This window comes from Penaeus japonicus, unplaced genomic scaffold (assembly GCF_977035675.1).
Source record: "Penaeus japonicus unplaced genomic scaffold, GWHDUDI00000001_assembly GWHDUDI00000008, whole genome shotgun sequence".
Classification (NCBI taxonomy): domain Eukaryota; kingdom Metazoa; phylum Arthropoda; class Malacostraca; order Decapoda; family Penaeidae; genus Penaeus; species Penaeus japonicus.
In genome coordinates this window covers 19,128,637-19,144,265 of record NW_028234410.1, presented here as the reverse complement: position 1 = coordinate 19,144,265, position 15,629 = coordinate 19,128,637, and the positions used below count along the sequence as shown (strand labels likewise).

The following is a 15,629-nucleotide window of genomic DNA, read 5'->3' as shown; positions in this document are numbered from 1 at the left end:
AATGTAAATTAGGTTATAGATTTACTTACAATCTTTATTATTTACAGTCAATCTGTTTTTATACCCAGTGTAATCTATTTTTACTATATTACCTGGTTCTAGTATCTCTGTGTACTTCTAACCCATATCAGAATACCTTTACTAATGCAATGACTGCATTTAGATTTTTTACCTTTCATTTATATATTTTTTGGAAAATAGTGATAGTAATTAAAACTTTTTTTCCTCTTTAATGGATACAATTATGACAAAAGATTAAACTTCCTTTTGAAATAAATAATTGTTGAAGATTCATATTCTTCTATTGGTTCTGTAGATCAAAATCTTAAAAAAAAAAAACAATCAATAATGCTGTGGATTACTGAAGAACATACATTATATAGAATTTTAACTTTCTAATGCAAAGGATAAAGGAAAATATTCAATACTTCTACATAATTCTTAAGTACAAATACAACTCTGTATACAATAGATGCAAAAATACAGTTTCTGGTCCACTACTGTGTTTCTCAGCTCTTTCAGTGTGAATGTAGTTCAGTATACAGAAGAACTGGTGGTAAAATGGCTGTACCACATCAAATGTAAAACAATCTTCTCCTATCTGCACAAAAGTTGAAAATTCTTCAACATATCTTTTTACAAATCTAGTACACATAGGAAACTTTCTTTTGAATGAGATATCACAACAGATCAAAGATATAATGGCTTTATTATTTACTCTTTATGATAATTTTCAATCAACTTTCCTTTAACAAGCTGATGTAACACTTTTTTTCTTATTTTCTAAAAAGATGATTGATTAATAGAGATTGAGCTAGATAACAAACAATATGAACAAATTTCCAGTCAAGATTGAAAACATAGCCCAAAATTTCTGCAACACAATCTGAGCATATCAAGATGATCACTATCATGACTATTCAAATGATCTCAATACCATAATAAGAAAGGAATTTATGGTTACCTTGTTTTATCAAACATAAATTCTATTGAGGCCATGATAACCTATAAACTAAAATATAATATGCACTGACTATGACATTTACACAAAAGTATCCAGACACCTAATGTACAAAATAAGCACAATTTACAAATATATATATATACAAATATCTACAACTACGTAAGCACTTTCCATTACTGGTGTCACAATGATGCATCATGAGCACAAGAGTATTATAGACAAGTAGCAATACTATCCATTGCACACAGGAGGAAATTTGCACCAGTTTAAGGTCTAATAATGCAGTGTTCTGCATTCTATTTTGACCGTTAGTGCACCATCATTTTTTTTTTTACTTTTATAAATGTTTTGAAGACTGATAATCATATATGATCAGAGTACACATAACCTATAGATATAATATGTTGACACATTTAGGATTACAGTGTATTCTGAGAATTTTAGCAAAGTTATGGAGCCAATCCCTGGAAAAGATTAAATAAATAACCACCGAGCCAAAGATACGGTAATAGTTTCTCACACACCTGAATGCTTTCAAGGCCACAGGTATCAATGAATGTATGAGGTTACACTTCAGTTTTTGTAAAAGATGTTTAGAAAAAAAATTATATATAACACATCACAGTACATCTAACAAGCATTTTGCAAGAGTATATTCCATATATGATATGATTATATAAAGAGACTCTTGATATGTTCTCAAAAGCAAAAACTAGTCTGTTCCACAAATAACTTAACTGCACAATAATTTTTCAGATTTGTTTCACTCAGCAACTTTGCCAGCACCTGAGATGCATTCACATTTGAAAGAATAACAAAGTTCCATAGGTTTATTAAAAAAATAAAGGGGGAAGTTAGTCTACAGTGCTGGAACCGATATGAAACCTAAATGAACTCTTTTCAAAAGTGTATGGAGAACTAAATACACAACAATTTTACTATTCAACTCAAATGTATCACAGCAGCAATGACTTATACTTATTCCTTCAATCACTGGATTTACAATACAAAAACATATTATGGCAACATTCCTATTTTGAATTTGCACTTATATAAAAACTCCTATAAAATAAGAAGAAACTAACAAAACAGGACAAAATATATTGGAATCTAAATCATAGGTAACATGATGTTGTGGAAATATGTAGTGCTTTAGGAATGGTTTAGGTTAAACATAAGATATATCCATACCATCTCGGAAGATAATGCATTATCTTTTGAACATCGTACCTCCTAAAAAAAACTAAGTTTTAATTCACATAAACAGATTTCAACATTTCATTATCTATCTCAGATATTGACAGTCTGAGCATAAACAAACAGTATGCAACTGCCGTGAAATATTCTTTAAACAAATTCTTTAAAAGATAAAAGTTTATACATATAATGTGAAAGTGTGAATGCTTTGTTTCTGTTATGAAAGCTGTATTATCAATAATAAAAAAGCTCTGTAAACTAAGCTTGTCAGGCATCATAACACTGTCACTGCATTTAAAGTATCTCTATGTATGCATTAAACCTTGTATTAGTAAATTACCTCATTCAAGCAACATATACTGCATTAATATTTGCCACTGGCTATAGAAATTTTCTTTACTTTATATAATGCTTTATGAATTATCATAAATGCAAATATACATATAATCTATGACACTAACCATTCTTTCTTATGCAATTACTGAATATTTAGACAAAGTTTTCAGAAGTTTCCTGAAATATGAATGATTGTTTATTCAAGTTTCTCATATTTTATCTTGAACAATTTTAATGAAAGAAAATGAAAGGAGGCAATACTATGAAAATATTGCTTGTTGCCAAAACAATACTACAACTCAATATTCTAAGGATTATGATATGAAGAATGGGTATCTGGCAGGTAAAACATCAACACAGTGACAAAAATTTACCAAAACTTTACACAAACATAAATCTTACATTCATACCAACTTCTGAATGGTAGTGACTAGCTTTTTCAAGAAAACTGAGAAAAAAAACTATAAAAAAATCAACTCCAGCTCATCTCCTGAGGCTCACATAAATATATCACTAGTATTCTATCTTCATTTTACTTGCGTAAAAAAGTTCCTAAGGCTCTTTACTACATCCTTCAAAAAATGTCATATTCATCTAAAATGATCTACAAGTCACATGAAGGTGGAAAACGTTACAGCGTATGTGTACGTTAATTCTCTTCCAGTAGGCACTGATTCTTTTCTTCTGGGGTAAAATGCAAACACTTTACTGAACAGAACACTGGTCTTAGCACTCACATGTAAATAAAGCAATGAACACCCAAGTTTAACCTAAAAACTTGAAAAAGGATCATGATATCAAAGAGTATAAAATGTGTGGGTTAAACAGGAAGGCATTTGAGGTTACAAAGTCCCGACTGAAAAACTATCCTTTTTCCAGGGGTATGTTTACCAACTTCTGCTTCATAAAAAACACGGAAATATGGAAGATTTTACTTCTATTTTATTTCCTCTTTCCTCTTATGCTATTACTCATTTTTTTCAATATCTACAGGAATTTTCTTTGTTCATCATCTTCACTTAGAGTCACTTGCAGTTAATATGAGAAAACAGTAGAATTCACTGTTAGGTTCATTCAATATAAATGTCTTATATACAAATTGTTGTCACTAGATTATTCTATAGCATTGCATCTAGACCAGAGAATGAGAAGCCTTAATACCACCATCCATAAGGCCTTTAATGGCAATTGAGTCCAGTATTATGATCTGAACTTCAGTTCAGAGTAATAATTAAAAACAAATATTAAATAATAGATATATATACACATATACTATTTGACTCTACACCTATTGGTTGACACCCTGTATTGGTTCTCCATGTGCGCGTCTTGTGAGGAAGAAGTGTAGTATTCCTGCTTGGGCCATAACGTCCACTGTGCCAGCTGCAAGCTGTTCAGCTGGAGATGGGTTACCAGCCTTGGCTCCTGGCCGGATCAGTGTTGGCCCAAAGACTGTGGCCAGGTTATGGAGAGACATTTTGTTCTGATGCTCTATCTGATGCACTCTGGAAGAAAAAAAGGAAAGTGATGTTTAAAAAGAGAAATAGTTGGAAATAACTGTCAATGAAATTCTGCTTAAATTCTACTTACCTTGTTGCAGACACGGTTAACACGCTGATGCCATAAGCATTTTTGGCCATATGTGAGGCATGTAAGGTGCCACTGCCAGTTTAGCTGTTTTGTCAAGTGACACTAGAAGTGAGGAGGAGTAGTATACAAAGTTGTAAATAATTTGTTATTCTTTGTTACAACGAAGAAAAAGTTTTACCAAACTTAATACCTCTAATTCCATAGATTCCTGATAGTGATATTACACTAAGTGTACAGTGTATATTCTTCCTTTATAGAGACTAAAAGACTTAACCCATTGCATATGGGTTTCATGACATTCATATCAGCTGACTAGGCCTAAAAGACAGAAGTCAATGCATACATGACGCGACATTGGGATGTGCTCACAGTTAAAGCACGCACAGTCATGAAGTATTATGGCTGTAACGGTGCTAGCTCCAGAGCTACAGGGTTCCAAAGTCAGCCTAAATCCGCATTTTATAATGGATTAATGGTAAAATATTGTTTGGGTTAGTCTACGCTACCTAGAGGGCGGAGAAAACCCTTTCCCTGTCCCTCTTAATTTTTTGCTGGTGCCGCTAGTGTTGTAGACATCTCGTCCTGATGACCAGTTAGGACGTTAGGCGCCCCATCCGCAATGGGTTAAGTGCTATTACCTGTTAACCCATTGCGTACGGGTGTCATGACATACATGACGTAGGAGCTTTGGCCTGATGACGGGCATCATGACGTACATGACGTTCGGGGATTTTGGATCACTGTGCTATTTTATTTTGCTATGAAAAAGGAATGAGTGATGATGGCTACTGCAGTCATAATTACTATAATTACCGTAATATTGTGCTAGCTTAGCGTCCAAAACCTAGATGGCACCACTTTTTCCTAGCACCAGCAGGAGAGAGAGCCTTGAATGGCACCCATCCACGGTCTCTAGCAAGCACTGTCTCTATAGAGCGATGGCACACACTAAGTTGATGAAGGATGTGCAGGCAGAACAAGAGGAGGAAGGTGACTCAATCCATATCCAGTGTCTAAAATGTGCTCTTGTGCCAATATGGATGCCTTTCACTGTGGCACTCACAGTCACAAGCACAGGTTTCATTCCTCTTCCCTAACTCTTCTTGTTATCTTTATTGTAGGTGGTTATGTTTCGTATTCGTTCATGACAGCACAAAAATATGAAAAAATAAAGTTGCCTTTGGCCTCCCATAAAACAGCAATACTTCTATCACATTGAGTATAAAGAAAATAATGAGCTAATATGGATAATATACTACAATTTTAGTCAACTGCAGCACTGATAGAGCCTGTCAAATGGCACATATAAGTCTCTAAACTCAATAAACACACAAAAAAATAAGACACAAAAACTGCTCTAGTTTTACAATGAATGACTGAAAGAGAGTGGGATGATTCAAATTACATTACTTCAAGCAGTCTCTCTCTAAAATAAAACCTATCCTGGAGGCTGGGCAAGCAAATTTATCTCCGTCTGTAATGGGTTAACCCAAATGTTCCAGGGGGCATGCAATAAAGATGGCACTTTCCTGGCCCAAACTCCGGGCTACATATAAAGTGATGCCACCTTTTCTTCCTCAAATTCTGGGCGTCATAAGATAAGATAAGACCCCGGAATGCGAGTTTAGGCCTACGCGTTAGCCTCCCGGAAATGCATCGCGTGCCAGAGATCACCGACCTGGAGGATTTGGGTTAAAGGTCTAACCATGACACAACAGAAAAAGTGGAGATTTCCAGTAATCCAATGTCTAAATGACTAGGAGGGGTGAAAAAGAAGAAGTTGTGGGAGAGGCTTGAGTCTCCCTCATTCCACCAAACCTACTGAATGGCATCCATGCGTCAATTATACAGGCCCGTTCACAATGGGTTAAGGTTCTAAAAGGATGTAGATAAGTTATTTCATGCCTTAAATAGTCAGTCATAAAAAAATATCTTAACCCATTGCCAACAGGGCTGTTTTGGCTCCAAATGGTCGAAATGTCAGGATATTTCAAATACATAAGCCTAACGCCTCAGGCTATTCACCCACACTGGCTGTAGCCAAGAGCTACACGCCCGATCACTCGGCACGCTGACCAGGAGGATAGCCATGACAAAATATCTTGTCCCCAGCAGCTGGTCCTGCCACCACCTGACATGATATCTTGATCTTGTCACCCGGTGTTAACATGTTAATGATAATTGAATCTCTAAATACAAAACACTATAAAAGTATATCATTATTCCCTATCTTCATTTCTCAAATAAAGAAAATAATCTCCTTACTTTACTAAATGTTCTAGAAGGTAGGCGATGATTGACTGGTTTAGTTGGGGTAGTGATGAAAATAGTTTGAGTATTGTGGTTTTCCTGTACTCAGGATCTGCAGCACTGTATGCTTCAAAGAACCGAGGATAGAGCTCGTCTGTAAAGAGAGCCTCTGGAAGTTCACGCAAGAAAAGCTTCAAAAGGCCAGTAACTGAATGAATGTCCACTTCCTTGACAAGTTGTTCAGCTTCATAAGGATCTGTTGAAATTTACAATGATTATAAATTTTGTATTAAAACAATGGTTGATTGTATATCAAGTATTGGAAAGAAGTATATAACAAAGGGATAATACAAAAACACAAGAAAGAATTATTCATATTTAAAATAATTTAAAAATCATATAAAAATCCCTCCAGTTTCTGGCACTAAATACACCCATACTTTGCTTACTTGATTCGAAGGACTTTTTCAGTTTTGTGATATCAGATGCTAAGCCAGATACCCTGTATATTCCCACCTCCTGCATCCCACGTCTTTCCACCTCACGCACACACCGTGTCACGATAAATGGTACACTTCTCTTTTCTCGCCTGATGAAAAGAAAATCATTGAAGACACACAAATAGAAAGATAATTTTTGATGAATGTTGCCTTTCATCCTTTCTTTATCAACTTAAAAAAATATAATTTGGCACATTGTCATACATAAACAAAATGATTTTTAATATAAATATCCTTTCACTTAACATCTTACACTTTCATTATCTGTAACAGTTAATGAGAAACTGAACAGAAAAAGACAGGAATGCTCACTTGCACACATTAGCAATGTTAGTGCCAAACAATCCAGATGACTTTCCAGTTGGGACTCTTCTGAGTGTGGCTTCAGGAGGGAGGAACTTTAGGGAAAGCACCAACACCAAGTCCTGAAGACTGACACGTCGTTCATTCAAGGTGTCACTCAACCATGAGCGTGACAGCTGTTGGAATGAGAGAACTTATTAGAAAGCTGACATGCAAAAATAATTTGTTTCACAGACAGTGGTTCCTATCTTGGTTTACCTAAATTTCACTTTCAATTCTCATTAAAAGGTTAGTTACCTCAAGGTGAGCCTTTCCCCTCAGCTGTACGCCTAACTTTGGATCTTCTTCATAGCATAAAATTCGAAGTGTCTGTGACCCTTCTAATTCAATTATGAAGTCCTGATTCCAATGGGGTTCAACACCATCAGCTTGTTTTGTCTTTACTTTACGGAAGAAATGGCCATACGAGTCTACTTCAAAGCACACAAACATCTCTGAAAATTGAAAAATATCAATGAAACATTCTAAATATCTAGCTTAGGTTTTCATTATTTACAATTATTATTCAAAAAACATTTTTAACATGACTTAAACTCAAATACAAAACCATATACACATGCAAACATGCACAAATTCAGTCACCTATATTCAATAGCTTTACAGCAATCATTTTGATGTGTGCTTACTTGCAGGTCTAGTAAGGCCATGTAGACTAGAAACCACAATGTGCAGGTCGCCAAGCAGTAAAGAATCATCTCTCCCAGACTTGAGTAAGAAGGAACCCATGTTGGTCTTGAGGAAGGATCTGTAGGCTGTGATCCATCCCTGAAGCTCATGGAGAGTGAGAGAACTTCCCCCAACTCCTGGGGTGTTTGCCTGGAAGGAATTTGGAGAAAACATTAATGATACAACTTGGATAAATTCCAAAATAATAATGGAAAAGAAACAAAGACAAATCACTCGGGACAGGATACATCACTCCACTCAAAATAACTTTTTATAAATAAAATATGCAAAGAACCAAACAAATCTTCATTCACAACTGCTAATTAGAGCACACATGACATTCTAAAAAGAAAATCACAACATGGCTGCATTGAAGAAGGGATAAGATAATTTATAACTATGAACATTAAAAAACAACAATAATAAGAAAGACAGTGAACAGAGACAGAGTTACAATTGTTGGTGTCTGAGACTAATGAAACTGCATCTCCTGATTGTCAAGGAACCATTGGGACTGTAAACACATCTCCGCAAAATCCATCATGCAGGGCAGCAACTGCAATCCTATAAAGTAATGCTCACGAAGCATGAAGTGAATAGAGAGCGAGAGGAAGTATGGGCCTTTATTGCCCGAGGGAAGTGTGGATGGAGAGATTCTATGAGAAGTGTTCCCCTCTGTAGCAAATGGAACTTTAGGAGAAATGTCCTGCTCAACTTGCGATCTGAAGCTGACATACCCGAAACCTGTGAAGGCAAGCCAATGTGAAAAATAAAGATGTTCAAACATAGTTCTGAAAATGTCCCCTCCCCAAAAATCACTTATTGGCAAATGGGCCTCCATCATTATTGTCATCCACCTCACCTGCAGCACTTGGATGGCTTCACCCCACTGATCTCGCTCATACTCTGAAGTTAGAAGGAATGTATGGACAGGTCCCGCTCGCTTTGATATTCTAAATGGGAGGTTTGGAGATGCTAGAACTAGCTGGGCCTCCAACTCGGCCAGTTTCTTCCGATGTTTTTCATTTCGGGCTTGGTTCATTCTGGTAGCCTGTGAGGAATGTTGATAAAAGAAAAAATGATAACCAAATAAGTAACAAAACTTTTATGTGTAGACGTTATTCATAAGATTAATCATGAATGAAAAGTAATGAAAATAGTTTACCTTGTTTCAACAAATTGTTCTCTATGCAAATATGAAACAATCAGTAATAAATATTCTTCTCTCCTTATTTGTTCCTTCTTTGTCTTACTAAATATGTTTATTTCAAATTCACAAGAACTTACCCCCTTTTCACCCATATTATCTATCCTCCTCAACTGGTCTCGAATTGTAGAGGCTTGTGACTTCAGTGAGACCAAATTTGGAGGATTAGATTCTTTTAGAGTCTCTGGTCCACTGTCGTTTAACACTGCTATATCATGGAGGCTAATGTACCATTTTACTTCAAATGTAAACTTCTCTGATCTTCCAGTTGGCTGCAAAAATGAAAGAAAAAAAGACATTACAAATTTGTATTGCTTTATTATATTTTTTATCTTATTTCTGAAAAGAAAAAATAATTCTCATAGGAAGATTTTCTTTTATCAGTCTAACTGTTACAGCAAACATATTGAGCAATATTCAACTATAGAGATAAAGAATTGTAGAATCTATAAGCATTTTTGCTTAACACTCTCATACTCACAGGGCCACTTACTTTGTACTTGGCACACACTATAACGTCATTGAACAGAAAGAGATGCCTAAGTTTCCTGTGACCTTCAACCAACTCTACAATAAATGAATTGCGAACCAAGTGCCGCTGAGGACGATCCTGAGCCTGGAAATACATAAAATATTAATAACAACATCTACATAAAATTCTTTGAATTAAACTGATGCAGATTCTTTTCAAATTTATCAATCATTGGGGTTGGTCAGTTATAATATGGTTTAAAGTTAATTCAAATTGCTTACTTATGCATAAAAAACAATAAAATTCAGTCACAAAACCTCACACTTACTGGAAACATTGCCTCAGTGTGGATCATTGAAAGGTGTGTCAAAAAGTTCTGTGTAAGTTTGAGAGCTTCTTTCAAAGTTTCATGATCAGGATGGGCCTCTGAAGTATATTTGAGCAAGTCCTGAAAAAAACGGATAAAAATCATATAAGCTGAGATGTAATATGCATAGCCATAATCTGTTATATAATTAACACTAAACACTGTCTACAATTTGTGGATAGCAGACTTTCTCATTCATCAGTGATGACCTACATATACAGTATATCTATATTTCTTCTATTCCTATCATATAAAAATATCCAAAATGTCTATAATCTTTATACTAGCACTCCTACTTCAGAATTAGCAGATTCTGGCCTTTTAACCCAAGAAAAAAAATCCATAAAATACCAAAGCAAAAACAACTTACATGAAGGACTAGAGCATTTTTCTGGACTCTCGCAACAGGTCTGTGCAAGAGGTCCTCAAGAGACTGAGGCTGGCCCTGGAGAGACCGGAGCTTGATGGAGCGTGTGATGTCAGCAAATTGAGGACTCTGGGAGCTGCACCGTCTCACAGTCTCTATGGCACGAGGGTAATTTTGCAGGAATGAGGCATACACATCTAACTTGCTTGCCTGTGGAGGAGATCTTGGGTTAGTTATTTTATTGTTATACCTTCTCTAGAAGGTTGAAATTTTGCAGGAAACGGTCTTCAACATAGTAATGATGTGGAATGTAAATTACATTAAATCAATAAATAAAAAGACTGGTTTAAATATATATTACCTAAAGGCTAATAATGCTGATAAACCAGTTTTAAAGCAGATTGCCCTACAAGATATTAGTTACAACTTGGAAAATTGTGTGAACTAAATATATACAAATACTTTGCATTTATCTTGAGAGGAAAAATTTATCAAATTTAAGTAAGGATAAATACCAATATATTTATTATCCTTTCTATCTCACAACTGCATAACAGACTGTCTATTTATCATACTCTTTTGAAAAGAAAGTCAAAATTAAATATCCTTTATGTAAGTTTACTAAAACACCATTCACAATCACAACAAGGCAACAAGCCATAAAAAAAGATCAATTATCAATTGATATCTATGGCTAACCACACAAAAACAAAGTCTGTTCATGACACCTTACCAGATCTCTAAAGAGCTCGCCGATGGTGCCCGAGCCATCAAGCTGTGAGGAGCGATCCCTGAGGCCCTGAAGGAAGGCACTGTGTGCCGCGTGGAGCTCGCCAATACGGTAAAACACGGTGGAGAAGTCGTCTGGCGAGATCACGGGCTGAGAGGTCGTCAGGGTAGCTTTCAGGGCCTTCATATACTGTAGAGAAGGGACATTTGGGTTGGTATAATAAAATTAACTTTTCTGAGTAGGATGGAATTTCCATTGTGGTGAAAAAGTATACAACAAAATGCGCAACAGGCAAAAGCATTTGTTTTCATTCTTATGTCTATTTACCATACCTCCATTGTGACAATATGAATCTGAATTCTCATTCATTGATGTGATAAAGTGATTGCATAATGTGGAAGATGGAGATATAAAAATTAAGCAATAAGAAAACTATGCCAAAGGATTCTTTGAATTACAAGTAAACATTATTACTTTAACATCTAATTCTCTTGGAATAAAGAATGTGTATGATCAAAATGATAATACTTATAATCAGTTGATAACTGCATGATCATAATCTCATGTAGATAAATATATACTCTCAAGTAATATATATTCTATATGTATAAATATATTTCATAGATGTAACAAAACTAGCATACACACATCATTCAATATATATTCTATAACAAATATATTCCATATTCAATGAAACACATATGCATATACCAAATGCACAGGTAGTCTGTGGCCCTCACCTGCAACACCACATCTAAGCACTCCAGGTAAATGGTCTCAGACTCCACAATGGAGGAGATGATGCACCGATACATGGTCATCCTTTCCGCCTCCGCCGCCGGGCTCGATTTGGGCTGCTCCGGGAGATCCGCAGACGCCCATCTCGCTGCGGTGGGAGGCGTGGGCGGGGCGGAGGGCATGTGGCTGGTAGACTCCACGCTGCTCCCATACACCCCTGAAACAACGACAATCATTAGTGTCTTGTTGTGGCAATGCAACAGGTTGACATGTGGAAGGTGTGCGTGTGTAAGTTCCTTTGCCTGTACTGACCTGTAGGAGCGAGTTCCTGCGCGAGCGAGTGCTATCACACACACACGAGTAAGATGGTGCTGAGACCTCGACTGCAGATTCTACTGTGGGAGAGCTGGCACGGACCCCAAGCACCTGTCTCTTGCCAGTTCCCACTTCTCTTTAGTATCAGCGTTTGACTTTTTTCCGGTAGTTTACATTTTGTCAAAATCGGATAATGAGTAAGGATGTTATTATCCTTATTATCAACATTTTCATTATTAGTATTATTATTACTGTTATCATTATAACTATCATCATAATCGTCGTGTGACCATCACATTTTTGTTACTGTGAAACTATATAGATCCGGGCAGGTATTAATTTAGACAAATGCATTTTCTTTCCATATAATCAGTTCTCCTTATTCTACTCCTGTCACTAAATCCTTTTATTTGTCACTAGAGCGAGCATTCCCAGCCACATCGTAAAATGCGCTGACTCGCGGCCTATGCATTAAATCTGAGACTATGAGAACAATTGCCATCATCTTCTTCTGACAAGTTTGGTGCCCTCTTTTAACCCACGGAGTAGGTGGGGGGGGGGGGAAGTAGACGGAAGGCAGGGAAAGGAGGATATGCGAAAGAGGGGTACGAAGAAAGGAAAGGGAATGGGGGAGGAAAGAATCAGAAACAGAGAAGGAAAGGAGAGAGTGGAGGAAACAAGGAGCAAATAAACGTGAAGAAGAGGAGAGAAAACTCCCAACAAACACCGCCTCGCCATTCTCCAAAGCATCATCCGCGAAACGACCTTGACCAAAAGGCGCGAAGGAGCGCACGCACGCCTTTTAAAGTCCCGCTGCAGACAACCCATTTGTCACGTCAACCACCCGAAGCTCCTGTCAACCGAGGGAGCGCTCAGCTGTGTGCGGTGACATGACCCAAATTGCACTGATTAGGATCTACCCGCTCTCCCATCCCTCCCCTCCCGCCCAAACTCCCAAACTCCCATTCTCTCTCTCTCTCTCTCTCTCTCTCTCTCTCTCTCTCTCTCTCTCTCTCTCTCTCTCTCTCTCTCTCTCTATATATATATATATATATATATATATATATATATATATATATATATATATATAGCTGTATCTGTATCTCTTTCTCTCTATCTCTCTCTCTTTCTCTCTTGAGTGTAGTCGGCACTTGAGTGTTAATAACAGAGATAGTGATAATGATAGTAGCAGTAGTAGTAACAAAAATAATCGCAGTAATGATAAAAAAAAGAAAAAAAAAGAAAAAAAAGAAACCATAAAGAAAAAAAAAGGAAAAAAATCATGATGGAGAAAGTGAAGAAGATGAAAAAATGAAAGAGATGGAGAAGGTGAAGGAGAAGATGGAGAAGGGGAAGAAGAAGATGAAGGAGAAGAAGATGAAGAAGAAGAAGATGGGAAAGGTGAAGGAGAAGGAGAAGAAAAAGGAAAAGATACAGAAGGTGAAGGAAAAGATGGAGAAGGGGAAGGAGAAGGAGATGAAGAAGAAGATGTTAAAGGTGAAGAAGGATATTGAGGAGAAGGAGAAGTGGAAGGAAAAGGAGAAAGAGGAGACGAAGGAGGAGAAAAAGAAGCAACTGCAGAAGCAACAGCGCCACTCACACCACTCACACTACCTCCAGCGTGAGTAAGGGTGACACATGGCACACAACAGGGCAAAGAGCTTGGAAGGCAGATGGCAAACATGGCACCCCATACTTGGCACGTTCATCACACGGTTGATAATTGCGTACCCCGTGGCAGGAATTTCGCGATGGCACCGTGGCACCCATATTTACCTCATTGCGGTGAGGTGGGAGGGGAGAAGGGTGGGTTCTGTTGGGTTTTGTCTTTTGCTTTCTCTCTTTCGTACCTTTCCTTCTTTCTCTCTCGCCCTCTAACACTCTTTCTCCCCCCCCCCTCTCTCTCTCTCTCTCTCTCTCTCTCTCTCTCTCTCTCTCTCTCTCTCTCTCTCTCTCTCTCTCTCTCTCTCTCTCTCTCTCTCTCTCTCTCTCTCTCTCTGTCTCTCTCACTCCCCTCTTTCCCGCTACTTGTCCTCTCTTTGGGAAGCAAGATATGACAAGTCTCCTATATTAATTATAAACTATAAAAATAGAAAGTATAATAAACAAAAAAATTATCAATTCGTTACCACTTGTAACTTCCCGATTCGGTAAGCCTCCCCTTCGATCTGCCACAACTTCACAGAACAGTCGCTCCGTTCAAAGGCAGCCCTCTCACACAGCGGGTCGGCGAAGACACATGCTGCACTATCGCACCCTAGCGCGATCAGTGGCTATGCCGAGATAAGCACCTTAAAAGAGTGTTCTCCTTGCAGAGGTGAGAGGGGGAGTGGAAGGGAACTGGAAGGGGGTGGGGGAAGGGGAAGGGGAAGGGGAAGGGGAAGGGGAAGGGGAAGGGGAAGGGGAAGGGGAAGGGGAAGGGGAAGGGGAAGGGGAAGGGGGAAGGGGAGGCGTTCAGCGCCCGTACTCTTAGTGAGAGGTAGCTGTCATTCCTGTTTCATCCCCCTTCAAAGCTTCTTTCTCCCCTCCCTCCTCTTCTTTATTTTATCTCTTATCCTGTTCTTCCTCATCTACCTTTTCTCCCTTTCACCCTCCCCTCCCCTCATTGCCTCCCCTTTCGCCTCTCCTCTCCTGACGTGAGGGTGGACACGGTGTGGTCCCAACGAGGAAGCTCCGGCCGCGTCTGCATTCCTCTCGGCCAGCTGTGACCCCGGGGCCCCTGGCCAGCGCCGCCACGACTCGGGTTGGGAAGGGGTAAGGTGGGGGGGGGGTGCATTTTTAGATCTATTACAATTTACCGTTTAAGATGTCACGCGCATTTTCCCACGCCCGTTCTCCCTCTTGTCTGACAAGATTTATTCACTCTTACATCTTGATAAAATATATAAAAAGGGACACAAACACAAACACACACACACACACACACACACACACACACACACACACACACACACACACACACACACACACACACACACAGCTGGCCAGGTGGCGACACAGTAGCACGCCAGAGCTGAGACAAAAGTTCTGCCAACTGACACCACTTAAACCAGCTGCCGCTACTCTCGCGTTCTCCAACTGCCCCACACTCCACAGGATTACACTATTAACCTAATGCGAACGACCGCGCGAGTCTCCACGCCCCCGTTTGTTTGTTTTTGCAAGAACGGCGAACAAACAAACGCTCGATGCGCAAGCAATTGGAACTAGTGGGAGTAAATGCACCATCAATAACCCCAAACTTGTCCCATTGTAGGCCCGGGCACCTCCTACCCGGCGTGGAGTTGGAGCTGTGACGGTCTTTGAAAAGGGTGAGTTCGGTGAACAGCGATGTAATGTCTAGGACATTACTGCTTGATAGAAAAGTTGGGGAGGGAGGGAGAGGGAGAGGGAGAGGGAGGAAGGAAGAGAGAGAGAGAGAGAGAGAGAGAGAGAGAGAGAGAGAGAGAGAGAGAGAGAGAGAGAGAGAGAGAGAGAGAGAGAGAGAGAGAGAGAGAGAGAGAGAGAGAGAGAGGGAGGGGGAGAGAGAGAGAGAGAGAGAGAATTACCAGGAAGTGCTGTGCATGC

At 38.6% G+C, this 15,629-nt stretch overlaps 1 protein-coding gene across 8 annotated transcripts in view; it reads right to left on the bottom strand.

Annotated features, from left to right (window-relative positions):
- Positions 1–425: 425 nt before the first annotated feature.
- RhoGAP1A (Rho GTPase activating protein at 1A) overlaps positions 426–15,629 on the bottom strand; it is a 219,290-nt gene continuing 204,086 nt past the window's right edge. For 2 of the 8 annotated variants that reach the window (XM_043011019.2, XM_043011022.2), the window contains 14 exons: positions 11,750–11,964; positions 11,013–11,198; positions 10,283–10,489; positions 9,874–9,993; positions 9,555–9,689; positions 9,154–9,345; positions 8,729–8,917; positions 8,449–8,610; positions 7,827–8,016; positions 7,438–7,634; positions 7,150–7,316; positions 6,787–6,926; positions 6,353–6,593; positions 426–4,002 (listed from right to left, as the gene is read on the bottom strand). In XM_043011019.2, the coding sequence (XP_042866953.2) occupies positions 3,786–4,002; positions 6,353–6,593; positions 6,787–6,926; positions 7,150–7,316; positions 7,438–7,634; positions 7,827–8,016; positions 8,449–8,610; positions 8,729–8,917; positions 9,154–9,345; positions 9,555–9,689; positions 9,874–9,993; positions 10,283–10,489; positions 11,013–11,198; positions 11,750–11,964 (2,558 nt within the window). In that variant the 3' untranslated portion in view covers positions 426–3,785. The remainder of the gene's footprint in view (positions 4,003–6,352; positions 6,594–6,786; positions 6,927–7,149; positions 7,317–7,437; positions 7,635–7,826; positions 8,017–8,448; positions 8,611–8,728; positions 8,918–9,153; positions 9,346–9,554; positions 9,690–9,873; positions 9,994–10,282; positions 10,490–11,012; positions 11,199–11,749; positions 11,965–15,629) is intronic. The other 6 variants (XM_043011020.2, XM_086539151.1, XM_043011021.2 and 3 more) reach the window with 3 other exon arrangements.